The following is a 14,637-nucleotide window of genomic DNA, read 5'->3' as shown; positions in this document are numbered from 1 at the left end:
AATCTCTGTAATAAAATTTTATGGTCAACAGTATCAAAAGCAGCACTGAGGTCTAACAGAACAAGCACAGAGATGAGTCCACTGTCTGAGGTCATAAGAAGATCATTTGTAACCTTCACTAATGCTGTTTCTGTACTATGATGAATTCTAAAACCTGACTGAAACTCTTCAAATAGACCATTCCTCTGCAGATGATCAGTTAGCTGTTTTACAACTACCCTTTCAAGAATTATATTCTTGAAAGGGTAGTTGTATAGTATATAAGTATAGTATTAGTATATAAGTATAGTACACAATGGTAATTCACCAACACACCCGTGGGCACACGGATAAACGCTCTTTTACTCCATCCATAAATGATATGGGTGCTGGGTGTGAAACCTACATCTGCATTGGTTGGAAACTAAAAATGATGTTGTGTGTTGGGGGGTTTGGCTGGACATTTTGGTGTTGTTTTCTTTTCTTTGCTCTCCAGATGGTATGCAAACTGGTTTTTGTCTGTGGAGAAGGTGCTGGCAGAAGAGTCCTTCACCCTCATCAGCATTATTGGCTGCACTTGTGGAGGATGTTCACGTGCAGGCCTAATGACTTGCAGCACCTGTGGATGATGCTCACGTGCAAACTTAAAGACTTTCAGCTGAAGCAGATAATGAGATGGCGTTCTGCATTTAAGCCATGAGTGATTCGAGCAGAATTGCCGGGAACTCGACCTTGTGACATTCGTTTGTGAGACGCTGAGGACCGCGCCAGGGTTTGACACATCGTGCCTGTGAAGGAGGACGGGTGAGGGACACATGCTGTCAGCACACATCAGAGGTGATGATTGTCTGAATAAGTGTTAACAGTAATTTGGTATTTTGTTACGCAGTATATTTGAACAGTGATGAGAATTGTGCAGTTTAATTCTCACTGCCGTGGCGTACGGAATGATGATCCTCCACGTGTTGTGAGAAGCTGCTCATTTACATAAAGCTTAAATTCAGACCTGAATGTGTTGCTGATAGTGTGTGCCTTTGAAGGATATTTGTTGTAGCTCTGTTGACTTACCTCACCTTTTCCATCCTTCACAGAGTCAGTTTGTCGTATCCACCTGGGGGGTGTTCGGCGGTGAGTCTGGGTCCAGAAGCGCCGAGCTTTGAGCCATTTGGGCGCTGGAGAGCGCACCGTCCTTCACCTCGCCAGACAACCGCACATTTATGTTGTACACAAAGTATTGCACAAGAGGGAAATAAATTTGTTTTGTTTTTGGAACCGCTTTCTGGTTATTTAGCGCTGGGTTCGGTCAGAAGTTGGTCCGCTCCTCAACCTGCGTCTGCACATAACAAATGACACATGTTGCTTTGTGCACTCCTTTGGGCATGATGGAAGGAAGCGCCCTTTGACTTCAGAAGACTGAAAAGCTGGCTATACCATTGTTGGAAAATAATTTATTTCAGAGGTACCTTTAGAATGGACATTTATGTTGCACCTATAGCATATTCAGTAGTCCCATAATCTTAAAACATGGTCAGAAAATCCTATTTTTATTTTGTCCTTATTTTACACATCTGACAGCATCATGAATGAGAATATGACTAAAGAAGTGTTGTGTGACATGGCTGGTTTACTTTAATTGTGTGTTTACTTTTCCAGGGCTACTATATTTGACCACGTACAATTGGCAGAGTACCTAATTTCAATGGTAAATAAAGCACGCATGCACACACAGGCACACAGACAGACACACCAGCTGCTATTATGTACAGTATGAAAGGCAATTCAAACTTTTCATTATTACTATTTACATACGTGGCTTTGGTGTGATACTAAATCACATAAAATGCCTATTAAACCATCTTCCTTTCAGTACTGGATCTGTTTAGTGTACTACTAAATGGATTGTGTCACATATATGCAGTAGTGGGTACAGCTAACCAAAAAGTTAGCTTCGATAACCATTAATCAGATAACTAAAAAGTTATCTTTTATGATGATAAACCGATAAACTGCTAAAAAAAAATGTATCTTTATTACATATAACCAATAACCACATCAGATTACACTGTCGGCTTCTGATAAACCAGTTTTACTTTAAGCGCCGCAGGGGCTGCTGGGTAAATTCAAGGATCACAAACACAAAGAACGCACGAAAAATCAATAATAAAAAAATAAAACCCCAAACACTGTCATCATCTTTCAAAAGCAGTAAAACACAGTATTAGAAGTCACAGTTTATCTCGGTATTAGATACGCCGTCATTTACAAACTAAAAGCTGCCCTTTTTTCACACACTTTGAACCCTGCGGCTTAAACAACCAAAATACATCCATTAATGCATTGATTGGCAGAGTAAAATACACGTAGTAAATATAAATTCTTACTTGTTAGTTTCAGTGGTATTCATCTGAATAAATAATCCATATAAAGTGTCCTTTTTTAAATCCAAAACAGTGTCGAAACATGACGAAAAGTCCCTTCCTCTGTACACACAGCTGCGCCATGAGAGCTCCTCTCCCCCACCGAGTCTTGGCAATTAAATTACAGCCACAAAGAAATAAAATAAAATAATGTTAAAATTAGTCTGTTTTGTTTTGTGTCACGTGGATAAGTCACTGTAACGTCTAAAGTGAACCTGAACTACACTACCCACAATGCTCTCTGCGTCGACCAGCCATTCACGTTTTGCGCTTAATGATGATGTTATCAGCAAGCGACAGGCAGCCAGTCTGCTCAGTGGCTATAGAGGGTTTTCATGTGACGTATCGGTCACGTCATTTTGTGTCCCGCGGCCATTCTGGATTACGACGCGGTGGCCGCTGTGATACGCTACGTGCATTTGGCGAACAATTGCAGAAGCTTTAACGTCGGTGTGAAGAAGCCTCACGGCACTGTGGCGCTGAGAGAGATCCGCCGCTACCAGAAATCCACTGCTCCCAGAATTTTATTTTATTCGGCAATAAAATTATATAAGAATACATAAAAATACCGCCGAGGATAACACAAGAACGTTTCCAATACGGATGCTTATTTACATTGTGGTCCTCGAGCACCGAGCTGCTGATCCGCAAGCTGCTCTTCTAGTGCCTGGTGAGAGAAATCGCTCAGGACGTCAAGACCGACCTCCATTTTCAGAGCTCCGCTGTGATGCTCTGCAGGAGGCCGGCGAGGCTGACCTGGTCGGCAGCTTCCTAGTTCACAATATCGCAGTGTGACACTGTCAGCCAGTTCGTTACATCACCACTAAATTCACTATCTGGTACAAGATACGGATCCACTGAACCAACTGCTACACATCTATCACGATAAATAGCTTTACCTCAAGGATTTAAAGCCTCGTAATAACCGTACATTCTCTCCATTTTTCTATCACGCACCAGCCTCTTTGTAATCCAGAATGGAGACGGCACCTGTCCTGCAGCAAATCAGTTACGTGATTGAAAACCCTCTATAAACACACAACAAACGAACTAAAATGTTTGATTTTAGGGTTTACACATGTTTTTGACCATTAAAATTCACCAGCAAAGAAAATGTTATCGGATTGAAAGTGATCGGAACTAAATTTATCAGAAGATAATTAGTCCGTTGATGGTTTTAAAGCTTATCTGTAAAGCTAATCCGATAGCAAAAACATTAGCTTCGATAATTATCTGCTATCGGATTAGCTGAACTTTGCCCACCACTGCATATATGTCATAGATGTTATTATGCTATATGTTTTGTTTTCATAGTGTCCTGTACATGAACGCTCTCCGTATCACTCAGTGCTTGTCGAAAACAATGTTTTCCATCTGTGCAGAATTAGAATTAGGTGTTCATATTTTACTTTTACCATGTGACTTTGCCTACCTGCCACTGTGGCAGACATGCCCTAATACACTCCAGTGCTCCATGAATCACACTGTTTCTTTGCTTGGGTGTCCAACTGGTTACAGTTGATCAATGGATGTTTTGGATGACATTCTATGATGTAACCATGCTCAGGTTGAGGATTCGTGGAATATAGAGTTCTGTGCTCTCCTCATACTGGCTAACGACATTTTAGTGTAAATACCACCTCAGCAATGGAGTGCCAAATACAGTGGCACAACGACAACGCAAGTATCAACATCCACTATTACATTCAGACAATCTTATAGGTACAATATTAAACATTTAACTGTTGGAAAAGAAGAATATCTTGTTTCAGAATTGACAGTACAAATCTGATACTCCATATTTAATATAGAATTCAATTTATACAACTCCAAATACCACAAATTACCTCAAATCACTACACACGAGTAAAGTCTAGACCTTACCCACCCCATAAGGAAGCTCTTTGGTGGCAGTGGTACGGAAACACTCAATTTTTTTTATATGTGCCTCGTGGAAAACTGAGTGTCATCAGCATAAGGCTGAAAAGTAACTCCATAGCTTCATTGTATCTGTCTACGATAGTGATAACCAAAGAGAACCTTCAGAGTTCATGTAGAGAATCAAAGGTAGGTAAACCGAACAAAGATATTTGATGTTTCCAAGTGAGAATGTGCCGTGCTTAAACATGTTTTATGCAGATGACAAGCTGAACCAACAGTTTTTGCATTTTTGTGCTGAAGCTGGTTTTAAAATATCTAAACCTCTGAGTCTCTCTCTCTCTCCCTCCTGCCCTTTGAACATACTGTATTTAGTGATTGGGTTATTTTGCCACTTTGCTGTGTGCTTTTCCATTGGCACACTATACAATGTCAGCAATATGAGCAATTCAAACACATCTCTTTGTAAATATTGACCACCTGTCACCATCTGAGGCTCTGCAGACCTCTTAAACATAATTATGGTGCTAGGAAAAGAGCATGAATCTTTGAGTCCTTCCAGCCAACGGATTTTGTTTGCCAACATTACTGCAGGAAATAAACTGGGCCTCACCATTTGAATTGTGACACTGGAACCTGTAAACTGAAGTGTATGATGTGACATTGTCTGACAATAAAGATCAACCAATAGAAGAAGGTGAATTCAGTAACGACCACACTTGATCAACAAATGTTTGGGAACCGAGTAATCAATTGATTTAAGTACAGCATACAATAGAAGTGAGTACACCCTTGTGCCATTTAGATGTAAAATGATTCAAAATTGTATCACCACTCAACAAGTAGAGTGCTTCCTCTTATGAACAATCAAAAGCAAATAGTTTCATAAAACTATATTCCATGTGTCTAGCATAGCTTGTATGCCAGTAATCTAAGTGAGTGAGTGAATCCACATTCTTTCAGACATAACTCCAAAACTCAGAAATTTTTGATCAATGTATTATTTAATTTAACCAGGTTAGTCCCATTGAGATCGAGACCTCTTTTGCAAGGGAGACCTGGACAATTATAAAGTTTCCTATTCACCAAACATGCATGTTTTTAAATGTGGAAGGAAACAGGGGCACCACATGCGGACAACATGCAAACTCCATACAGAAAGGCCACAGGTGGGAATCTATCCCATGACCTTCTTGCTGTGAGGCAACAGTGCTAACCACAAATCACCATACAGTCACGGCAACAATCCCCATTGGGTAACCCATTGTATTGGGTAACAAGTTGAAATATTGATTGATTTTAAAGGTGCCTACTATGAATGGGTGGTGGTTACATTAGTACAAGTTGCTACCCACAAATCCTGACCTAAATTTGAAATATTGGTACCTGGTTATGACAGGTGTAACAGGTCAATCAGTATATCAGAACCAAATGTCATCAATACCCAGATTCGGTTTGTGCTAAAAATAGATCTGATGCTGTCTGTGGAAAATAGACATGCAGCAGTAGTAGGGTCAAACAGGGAGCGTCTGTGCTGTCCAACCTAACACATAAACAAGTGAACAAGCAAATAATTGACCTGTACTAAGTCACCCCAATAGTGTCAGGGGAGTTGCTTAAACAAGTGCAAAAATGGCACAAGACTGTCTTGTGGTTTGTTCATTGTTCCATAGTCAATTCTGCACCTTTCTAATAAATCGATAATGACCATAATGACATGGAATTCTGGATGGGTGCATTTTAACATAATGTTAAAATGCCCACATTTGTCTTCCTGAAGTTATAAATCTAACTGTTTGGATAGCAGAGGTTCTGTCATTCTTGATTTTAAGTGCAATAATGTCACATGTTTGTCTTGGGTCAGGTCAGGTCTGGAAGCATGCAGTGGTGCCATTCCTCTTTGCATCCCAGGCCCGGATCCAGACCGGTTTGGACGGATGCAGTTACATCGGTCAAATTTTTTTACGCATCGTTCGTCATCGGTAAAAAAAAAAAATAAAAATATTGAATAATCCCAAATAGTACCGAACGTGTCCCCGCGCTGAAGTCAGCTTTGGTTTTCATGTCAACCTATAGTTCGTAAATTATACGGATTTTTCCGAGTTTCAGAGTCATACGGACGTACAAATAAAGTCGGATATTCAGGGTTTGGTCTGCAGCGGGTCTGTAATCAACCGTTTCTGTAGCACGACTCCACTTTGAAGCCGTGAACCATTGAAGCAATGCTTCGATTCAATGACTCATGGCTCTTTGATTTGCTGCTCTTCAGAAGCAGTAAGTCCACTTCTTAACCCCTCGCAAAGCCATTAAAATATCATGAGTCACTTTTGTGTGTATTAAAGTCACTAACTGGGACTCTTGTCTTGTTGCTGTCAAGAAATGAGAATCGTCCTCCGTTCCGTTCACACAGCTCGAAACGTTGCGCGGCTCTGTCAAGACAGAGTCTGGTCGGAATAACTTCAAAATGAATCGCCGCTTTAAATAAAATGAAACGTCTTCAAAACGTTGTAATACAGACAAGAAACTACAATAGACTAAAATGTTTTTTCCTCCCAAAATGAGACATGCTGTATTTCATTACAAATTCCTGACGTGAAGCACAGCAGCTGTAAGAGCTCAACTCAGATATATGGAAAGACATTCATGCCAATAATGTCTGAAAGGAAATGCTTTTGACAAAAACTACAGATTTTGTTTATTCCTGTTTATGTCCAGAGATCAAGGATCCACCATGTAGAGTTTATTATGTCCAAAGTTTAAGGATCCAGTGACAATTTCATATTTATTTACTTTAAGACTCAATAAAATGTTCAATTTCAATTCAATTTCAATTTAATTGGCTTATAAAGTGCCAAATCACAACAAAATCTATCACAACAACACATATCACAACTGTGATATGTGTACAATTGTGATGTATTTGTTTTAGTATATTTAGTCATGGACATGATGAATATTGTTACCTGCTGGACTGTTTCTAATTTTGATTGGTATCAATGGAAAATGTCTTCTGTGAACTGTCTGTATCTCAATATTATTAAGACTATATGCAGTCATATTTTTATTGATTTTATCAACTGAAAAAAAATCATATATAGATTCAGGTATAATTGAAAGATTTTGGCAATAAATTTGATGTTGTTTACAGTTAATTTTTGTTATAGTGGGTTTTTTTTAGGACATTATATTTATACAGATAAAAAGTGTTCACTATGGTCCATGAAGTATAATAAATATATTAAAAGAAGTGTGACAGTGTATGTTGCACACGAATAAAAGAATGAAGATTATTGAATAACAAGACACGTACGATTTTTATTTTATCATTGGGAAAAAATGCATCTGTCAGATTTTCACTCTGGATCCAGCCCTGCATCCGTCCCTACTTTTTGAAAATAACCATCCATCTGTTGCAGTCAGGTGAAATGTGTCTGTCCCCTTAGCCTTTCCCAGTCGCTGGGGTCCTCAGCACTGAGGCACCTGCATGCTGGATCTTGCCCAGTGAAACATGCCACATGGCCAAAATGCCTTAGTTGACAATCTCTCACAGTGTAAAAAGCACTCCTCACTTGAGTGCCCTTAAATAACCATTCTTTTTTAGGTTCAGCTCAAGAAGCAGATTCACAACTCAGTTATCACTTTCTTGTACATTGCAAGACAGGGTTGTCCCTTCCAACAAGTGCTTTTTTTTAACCGAGGTAATGTTAACATTTATATACTTTCTGTCATCAGGGTGCAGATGTTAACAGCATCGACTGTAAGGGCAACTCTCCTCTGATGAAAGCTACGAGCTGTGGAGCGTGGCGAACTGTAGCATTGCTACTGTTAAATGGTAAGGAACAAGCTCACCACCAGCAGCAGGTAGCACATCATCAGATGCCTGATTGTGATGTGCCTGCTGACGCATGTGATAATGTCTTTCAGGGGCAAATGTAAATGTACAAGACAAAAATGGCTGTAACTTCCTCCACCTGGCCATTCTACAGCCTAAAGGTCTAGAAAATCTTCCTCAGGATGTACTTCAGGTAAGGTTCATGTATCCCACTGGAAACTTGTCAACTTTACTGTGATCATAGGTATCCTGTTAAATGATTAACCAAACATCTATTAAATGTATGAAAGCTATGGCAGAAATGTTTCAATGCAGAGTCTGCAACAACTTGAGATCAGACTCCAAGGTGGAGCCTATCCCAGCAGTCATAGGGCATGAGGCTGGGTGCACCCTAGACAGGACGGCAGGCTGTCGCAGGGCAACATATAGACAAACAAACACATTCACACCCGTACACACACTTATGGACAATTAAGAGTTACTAATTCACCTAATCTGCACATCTTTGGAAGTGGGAGGAAGCCAGAGCAGGTGGTAGAATTTCAGTAAGGATTGGGACCGACCTACAGTGACATTAAAAATCTGCAAATGCATGTCCCAGTTTCTCATCAATCCTGTGGACAAAGTGGTCCACAAAAACTTAGAATAACTGTCAATGCTAATGAAAGATTTAAAGTATGATGCTGTACTTCATCTTGGGACACATTATCAGTCTTCTTTGTGACACAGCAGCAGAAATTACTGTTCAGCAATTTTCAGGCTTCAACTTTTGGGACTGCTGTAGATTCCTCAGATGACTGAGGTGCTCATCAATTGGAGACAACATTACTGACTTCAGACTACCTATCTTGCATATTTTCCATCACTGTGGTTTCCGTCACGTTTGTTTTTTTTTCCATAGATGATTGATGAAGACTGGTGTCTGCCAGCTCTTGAGTGACAGAACAGACCAGTCTGAGTTCAAAAGATGTGACGGGTGATTGACACAGGGCGACTGACCATACTGACCGACAACTCCAAAATCAGAAAAAGTTGAGATGTAATGGAAAGTGCAAAAAAAAAAAAAAAAAATCCTGCAGTGATCCTGACATTAACTTATATTTCATCACAGACAGTATGACCCAAAAATATTCCATAAGATATTTCATGCTTTGTTCTGCTCAACTTAATTTCAATTTCATGCATTAATATACATCATATCCCAAATTTACGCTCTTTTACACATTCCTGAAAAAGTTTACTTTCAGGTGTTATTTTTGTGCTGTTCTTCCTGCAAAACAGCTCTTTCATTATGTCAGGATTATGTCATTGATCTGTGTGTAAAGATGTGCATAAATGTATGGTTCTACAAATGTAGACATTACATAATCTAAGCATTTGAAGCTCCACAAATGCTGATGAAATGCTTGTTATTCGGGGGAATTTTTTCTCCACCCTGCACGGGCTTAGTGAGCAAAGATGTAGATGAGTGCGTTGGTTGATCCATTCCAGCATTACGTAACCAATACCTAAAAAGCAATGCATAAATGCTACTGCATCATCTTGCAATCACCTTCATGTGAGCCTGAAACAAAATTAGACTACCAACCAGTGGCATAAAACATGATCCCCACTATTTATGACAACATGGGATGAAATATACAACAGAAGTGATAACTGAAACATAGACAAATAGGCATAAGGGCCCTTTCACACATAATATGAATAAGTACAAATCAGGGCGAATCACGGCGGAACCACTTGTATGAGCGAACCACAAAAACATCGAGCTGACGGGCAGGTGTGAACGATGCCGCTGCAATGGCGTCGTGCACATGGGAACACAATGCATTACACATCATGCAGCTGCTGTGAAAAATAAAATAAAAAATACATGCCACCCACGGGATTCGAACCTGCAGTTTCCAAAAGCTCTGATCACCTGCCAGAAACTTTACCACTGAGCTACCATCACTGTCCTGTAAAAGGTGCGGGAAAATGCCTGATATCAAGAAGGACATGGACGTATTTTTAAAAAATTAAAACCACACACCATATAAAAAACACATTTTATTGAATCCTTCTTATCAAGCGAGCAATACAAGTATGAGCCGTCTGTTCCTCTATAGATGACCCACGGCCACAGACATACAGTTATGAAATGGCATTAATGATGAAGCAATGCACTCTTATCATGTCTACATCTGCTGGTGGCATGTCCAGCTGGCCCCGCGCACGTGTCCGTCCTGACACACGTATCTTGTGGACAGTGCAGGACAGACACTGCATCATGTGGAACAGAGCTCACGTGGGTGATGCGACACTGAGATCGCCCGTTGTGTTATGATCTGATGGTCTGTTTCACCTGGGGTAGCCTGTCAATGTGCACGGCGTGCGCACATTCGCTGCAGCCCATTGCAACAGCGATATATATTTTTATGTATGTCCAGGACAGCAGGACACTTAGGACAGCAAGCAGACACACACGCATCACAGTGGGCAGTTGTTAGTTCATGTCCGTCCAAACACAGTACGTGTTCTCCAACTGGGACATCCAGAACCAGAGATCTCCACAGCCACTCCTGTCCGCGGACACACCCCCTGTCAGTTCAGCACACACACCAACGTGTCACTGTGTCTGTGTTATGTGAGCTGCCAGTGAGTATGTGGTCAATAGCTGACAGGCACCTCGCTGTGCTGTGTGCACTCTGACCTGCCAGTCCAGCCCCCATGTGATCATGTCTGGGCAGCATATATAGCAGCATTTTATGGAAGTGTGCCCCCCGGCATGCCGCATGCATGTGGGGGAGGGGCGCGACACACGCGCACATGTGCGATACACATGCAGACCACATCTGTGTTGCTGTTTCCAAAACCACACTCGTGGGGCACTTAGACATACAGTATTTCACATCCAGCTCAACAGTGATCATCTGCTGACTGTTGTTGTGTTAACAGTGTGAATGGCCACACATTTTCTAAGTGCCAAGTGAACGGTGTAGATGTTCCTGCCTGTCACCTGGAATTTGGTTGACACCTGCTGCGAGAGGGATCGAATGGGCTCTCACAGGTTGGTGTGCACAAATAGTTGTGGCAACAGGTGTACGAGGCATTGGAAGCAGCTATGATTTTACACGTATTGCATACGATTCCTGCTTCATGCGCAATTCGATCACATTTGTACTATGTGTGAAGGGGCCCTAAAATTGGAACCTTCATTCAATTTTGGTGGTGCAGGTAAATCCATAACAGAAAAATGAGAGTCATTGAGGCACTTTTGATTGAGATATAACGCAAAATGTACACCAAATGGGCTTTTCAATATTAAATTCAAATGTACACAAAATCCGCAATACAGGCGATAATGAGTGCCACTCTGCACCTCACTTTCAAATATGAGAGTGATTTGGGCACGTTTGTTTAAAATATAATGTAAAATATACATTAAAAGGTTGTTTTCAATGTTAAATGTAAATGGCAAGAAAATCTGTTATCAATAAAGGATACCATCCTACACAACACTGTCAAATATGAATGATTTTTTTTTTTTGACAGTCATGAATTTTTGAATATTTGTTCAATTTTAAAGATTTTTCCAACTTTCCAAGATTTTTCCTGACTTTGACATTGACCTATCACCTTGAAAATTGAATTAGTTCTTACCTATCATGATATGAATCTTCATTAAAAAATTCATGATGATATATGAAAAATTGTGGGCTCCAGGCTGTTCACAAAAAACAAACAAACAAACAAACAGGGGTGAAAGATACCTCCTCCAACTTTATTGGTGGATGTAAAAATGGATAGAATGTGTGGCTGGGGATGACACCAAAACTTTTTGTCGGTACTGCGAATTAGTGATGACAAATGAAAAGGAACATTTTGCATCCTTTGCAATACTCATATTTTGGAACATTGTTGTAGAGAATGTATCCAAAAAAGACATCACCTGCTGTGCTAAATGAGGCCTCATTATGTCATAAACTGTTATAAAACGTTTCAGTTGTTTTACCCACTCTGGTGTTTAAACGTTACACTCCCCCGCCCAAAAAACCCACTGTATGTGCACAAGCACATACATTGCTTGTTTGGAATGTTTTTTTTTTCCTCTTCTGTTTCAGCATATTCAGTTGTCAAAACAAGAACAATGGGGAGTATGGTGCTTACTAATAATTTTGTAGTTTAACTTATTAATGTTTACAGTACAGTTGCACATGAAAGTACAATTATATAAATTCATGTATTTGTAATGTGCTTTAGCGTGACAGCGTGAAGGCATTGCTGAACTGTGAGGATAATGAGGGCTGCACCCCCCTGCACTACGCATGCAGACTGGGTGTCCATCACGCAGTGAAGAACATGCTGGGCCTCTCAGGTGAGGTTGGCCTCACGTACAAGTCAAAAGACAAGAAGTCAGCACTGCACTTTGCTGCTGAGTGAGTTGGACTGCACATTACCATCCTGAAGTCAAATGTTTTTGTTAAATTCCATTATTGTTAATGAGAAATGTCCATTGTATTGTGCTGCATTATTGTCTCTCACTCTCTCTGTCTCTCTCTCAGCATATATATATATATATATATATATATATATATATATATATATATACAGTAGTGTTCAGAATAATAGTAGTGCTATGTGACTAAAAAGATTAATCCAGGTTTTGAGTATATTTCTTATTGTTACATGGGAAACAAGGTACCAGTAGATTCAGTAGATTCTCACAAATCCAACAAGACCAAGCATTCATGATATGCACACTCTTAAGGCTATGAAATTGGGCTATTAGTAAAAAAAAAGCATATATATATATATATATATATATATATACGAGGGCTGTCAATAAAGTAACGGTCCTTTTTATTTTTTTCAAGAACTATATGGATTTCATTCATATGTTTTTATGTCAGACATGCTTGAACCCTCGTGCGCATGCGTGAGTTTTTCCACGCCTGTCGGTGACGTCATTCGCCTGTGAGCACTCCTTGTGGGAGGAGTCGTCCAGCCCCTCGTCGGAATTCCTTTGTCTGAGAAGTTGCTGAGAGACTGGCGCTTTGTTTGATCAAAATTTTTTCTAAACCTGTGAGACACATCGAAGTGGACACGGTTCGAAAAATTAAGCTGGTTTTCAGTGAAAATTTTAACGGCTGATGAGAGATTTTGAGGTGATTCTGTCGCTTTAAGGACTTCCCACGGTGCGAGACGTCGCTCAGCGCTCTCAGCCGCCGTCGTCAGCCTGTTCAAGCTGAAAACCTCCACATTTCAGGTTCTATTGATCCAGGACGTCGTGAGAGAACAGAGAAGTTTCAGAAGAAGTCGGTTTCAGCATTTTATCCGGATATTCCACTGTTAAAGGAGATTTTTTTTAATGAAAGACGTGCGGACGGGTCCGCGCGTCGGGACGCAGCCGCCACGACGCTCCGCCACAGGAAAAACACTTCTGTTGAAAGCCTTAAGGACAAGTTGGAACATGTCCTGCCTGTTAAACAATTTCTCATATACTCACTCCACTGAAAGCCATCAAAAGCCGCCTGGATTTTACAAATGGTTATCAACACGGAGGTGTTTTTCCTGTGCCGCCGCACCGCGTCGGCTGCGTCCCGACGCGCGGATCCGTCCGTACGTCTTTCATTAAAAAAATCTCCTTTAACAGTGGAATATCCAGATAAAATGCTGAAACCGACTTCTTCTGAAACTTCTCTGTTCTCTCACGACGTCCTGGATCAATAGAGCCTGAAATGTGGAGGTTTTCAGCTTGAACAGGCTGACGACAGCGCCTGAGAGCGCTGAGCGACGTCTCGCACCGTGAAAAGTCCTTAAAGCGACAGAATCACCTCAAAATCTCTCATCAGCCGTTAAAATTTTCACTGAAAACCAGCTTAATTTTTCGAACCGTGTCCACTTCGATGTGTCTCACAGGTTTAGAAAAAATTTTGATCAAACAAAGCGCCAGTCTCTCAGCAACTTCTCAGACAAAGGAATTCCGACGAGGGGCTGGACGACTCCTCCCACAAGGAGTGCTCACAGGCGAATGACGTCACCGACAGGCGTGGAAAAACTCACGCATGCGCACGAGGGTTCAAGCATGTCTGAGGTAAAAACATATGAATGAAATCCATATAGTTTTTGAAAAAAATAAAAAGGACCGTTACTTTACTGACAGCCCTCGTATATATATATATATATATATATATATATCATACATACATACATACATACAGTGGCTTGCAAAAGTATTAAGGTATTCAGCCCCTTGGTATTTCATGCATTTTAATTTGTTTATGACATTTCAAATACAAAAAGTAAAACAGGCTTCGCAATATAAAAAATTCTAAAATTATCTTCCTTAGACTCAAACTGAAAGTAAATCTCTACAACTTGATATAAATTAATTAAAAATATAAAAGCCAAGATGGTGGGTTACAAAAGTAATCAGCCCCTTTGGTATAGTACCTGTAAATAATCAGTTTAATTGCCAGTTTTCTTCAGACAAGTCAGGGGATGGATACATGAACATTTCCAAGTCACTGAATATGTGTATGTTTTGCA

The 14,637-nt window shown here is 40.3% G+C and overlaps 1 protein-coding gene across 2 annotated transcripts in view; it reads left to right on the top strand.

Annotated features, from left to right (window-relative positions):
- Window positions 1-14,637, top strand: part of trpa1b (transient receptor potential cation channel, subfamily A, member 1b) — a 103,322-nt gene that overhangs the window by 30,650 nt on the left and 58,035 nt on the right. For both annotated transcript variants that reach the window (XM_034170059.1, XM_034170061.1), the window contains exons 9-12: window positions 1,633-1,681; window positions 8,007-8,106; window positions 8,199-8,299; window positions 12,349-12,524. In XM_034170059.1, coding sequence (XP_034025950.1) covers window positions 1,633-1,681; window positions 8,007-8,106; window positions 8,199-8,299; window positions 12,349-12,524 — 426 coding nt within the window. The remainder of the gene's footprint in view (window positions 1-1,632; window positions 1,682-8,006; window positions 8,107-8,198; window positions 8,300-12,348; window positions 12,525-14,637) is intronic.

The sequence above is a fragment of the Thalassophryne amazonica genome, chromosome 1 (assembly GCF_902500255.1).
Source record: "Thalassophryne amazonica chromosome 1, fThaAma1.1, whole genome shotgun sequence".
Classification (NCBI taxonomy): Eukaryota; Metazoa; Chordata; class Actinopteri; order Batrachoidiformes; family Batrachoididae; genus Thalassophryne; species Thalassophryne amazonica.
The sequence above is the reverse complement of the archived record's forward strand: the minus strand, read 5'-3'. Positions and strand labels throughout refer to the sequence as shown.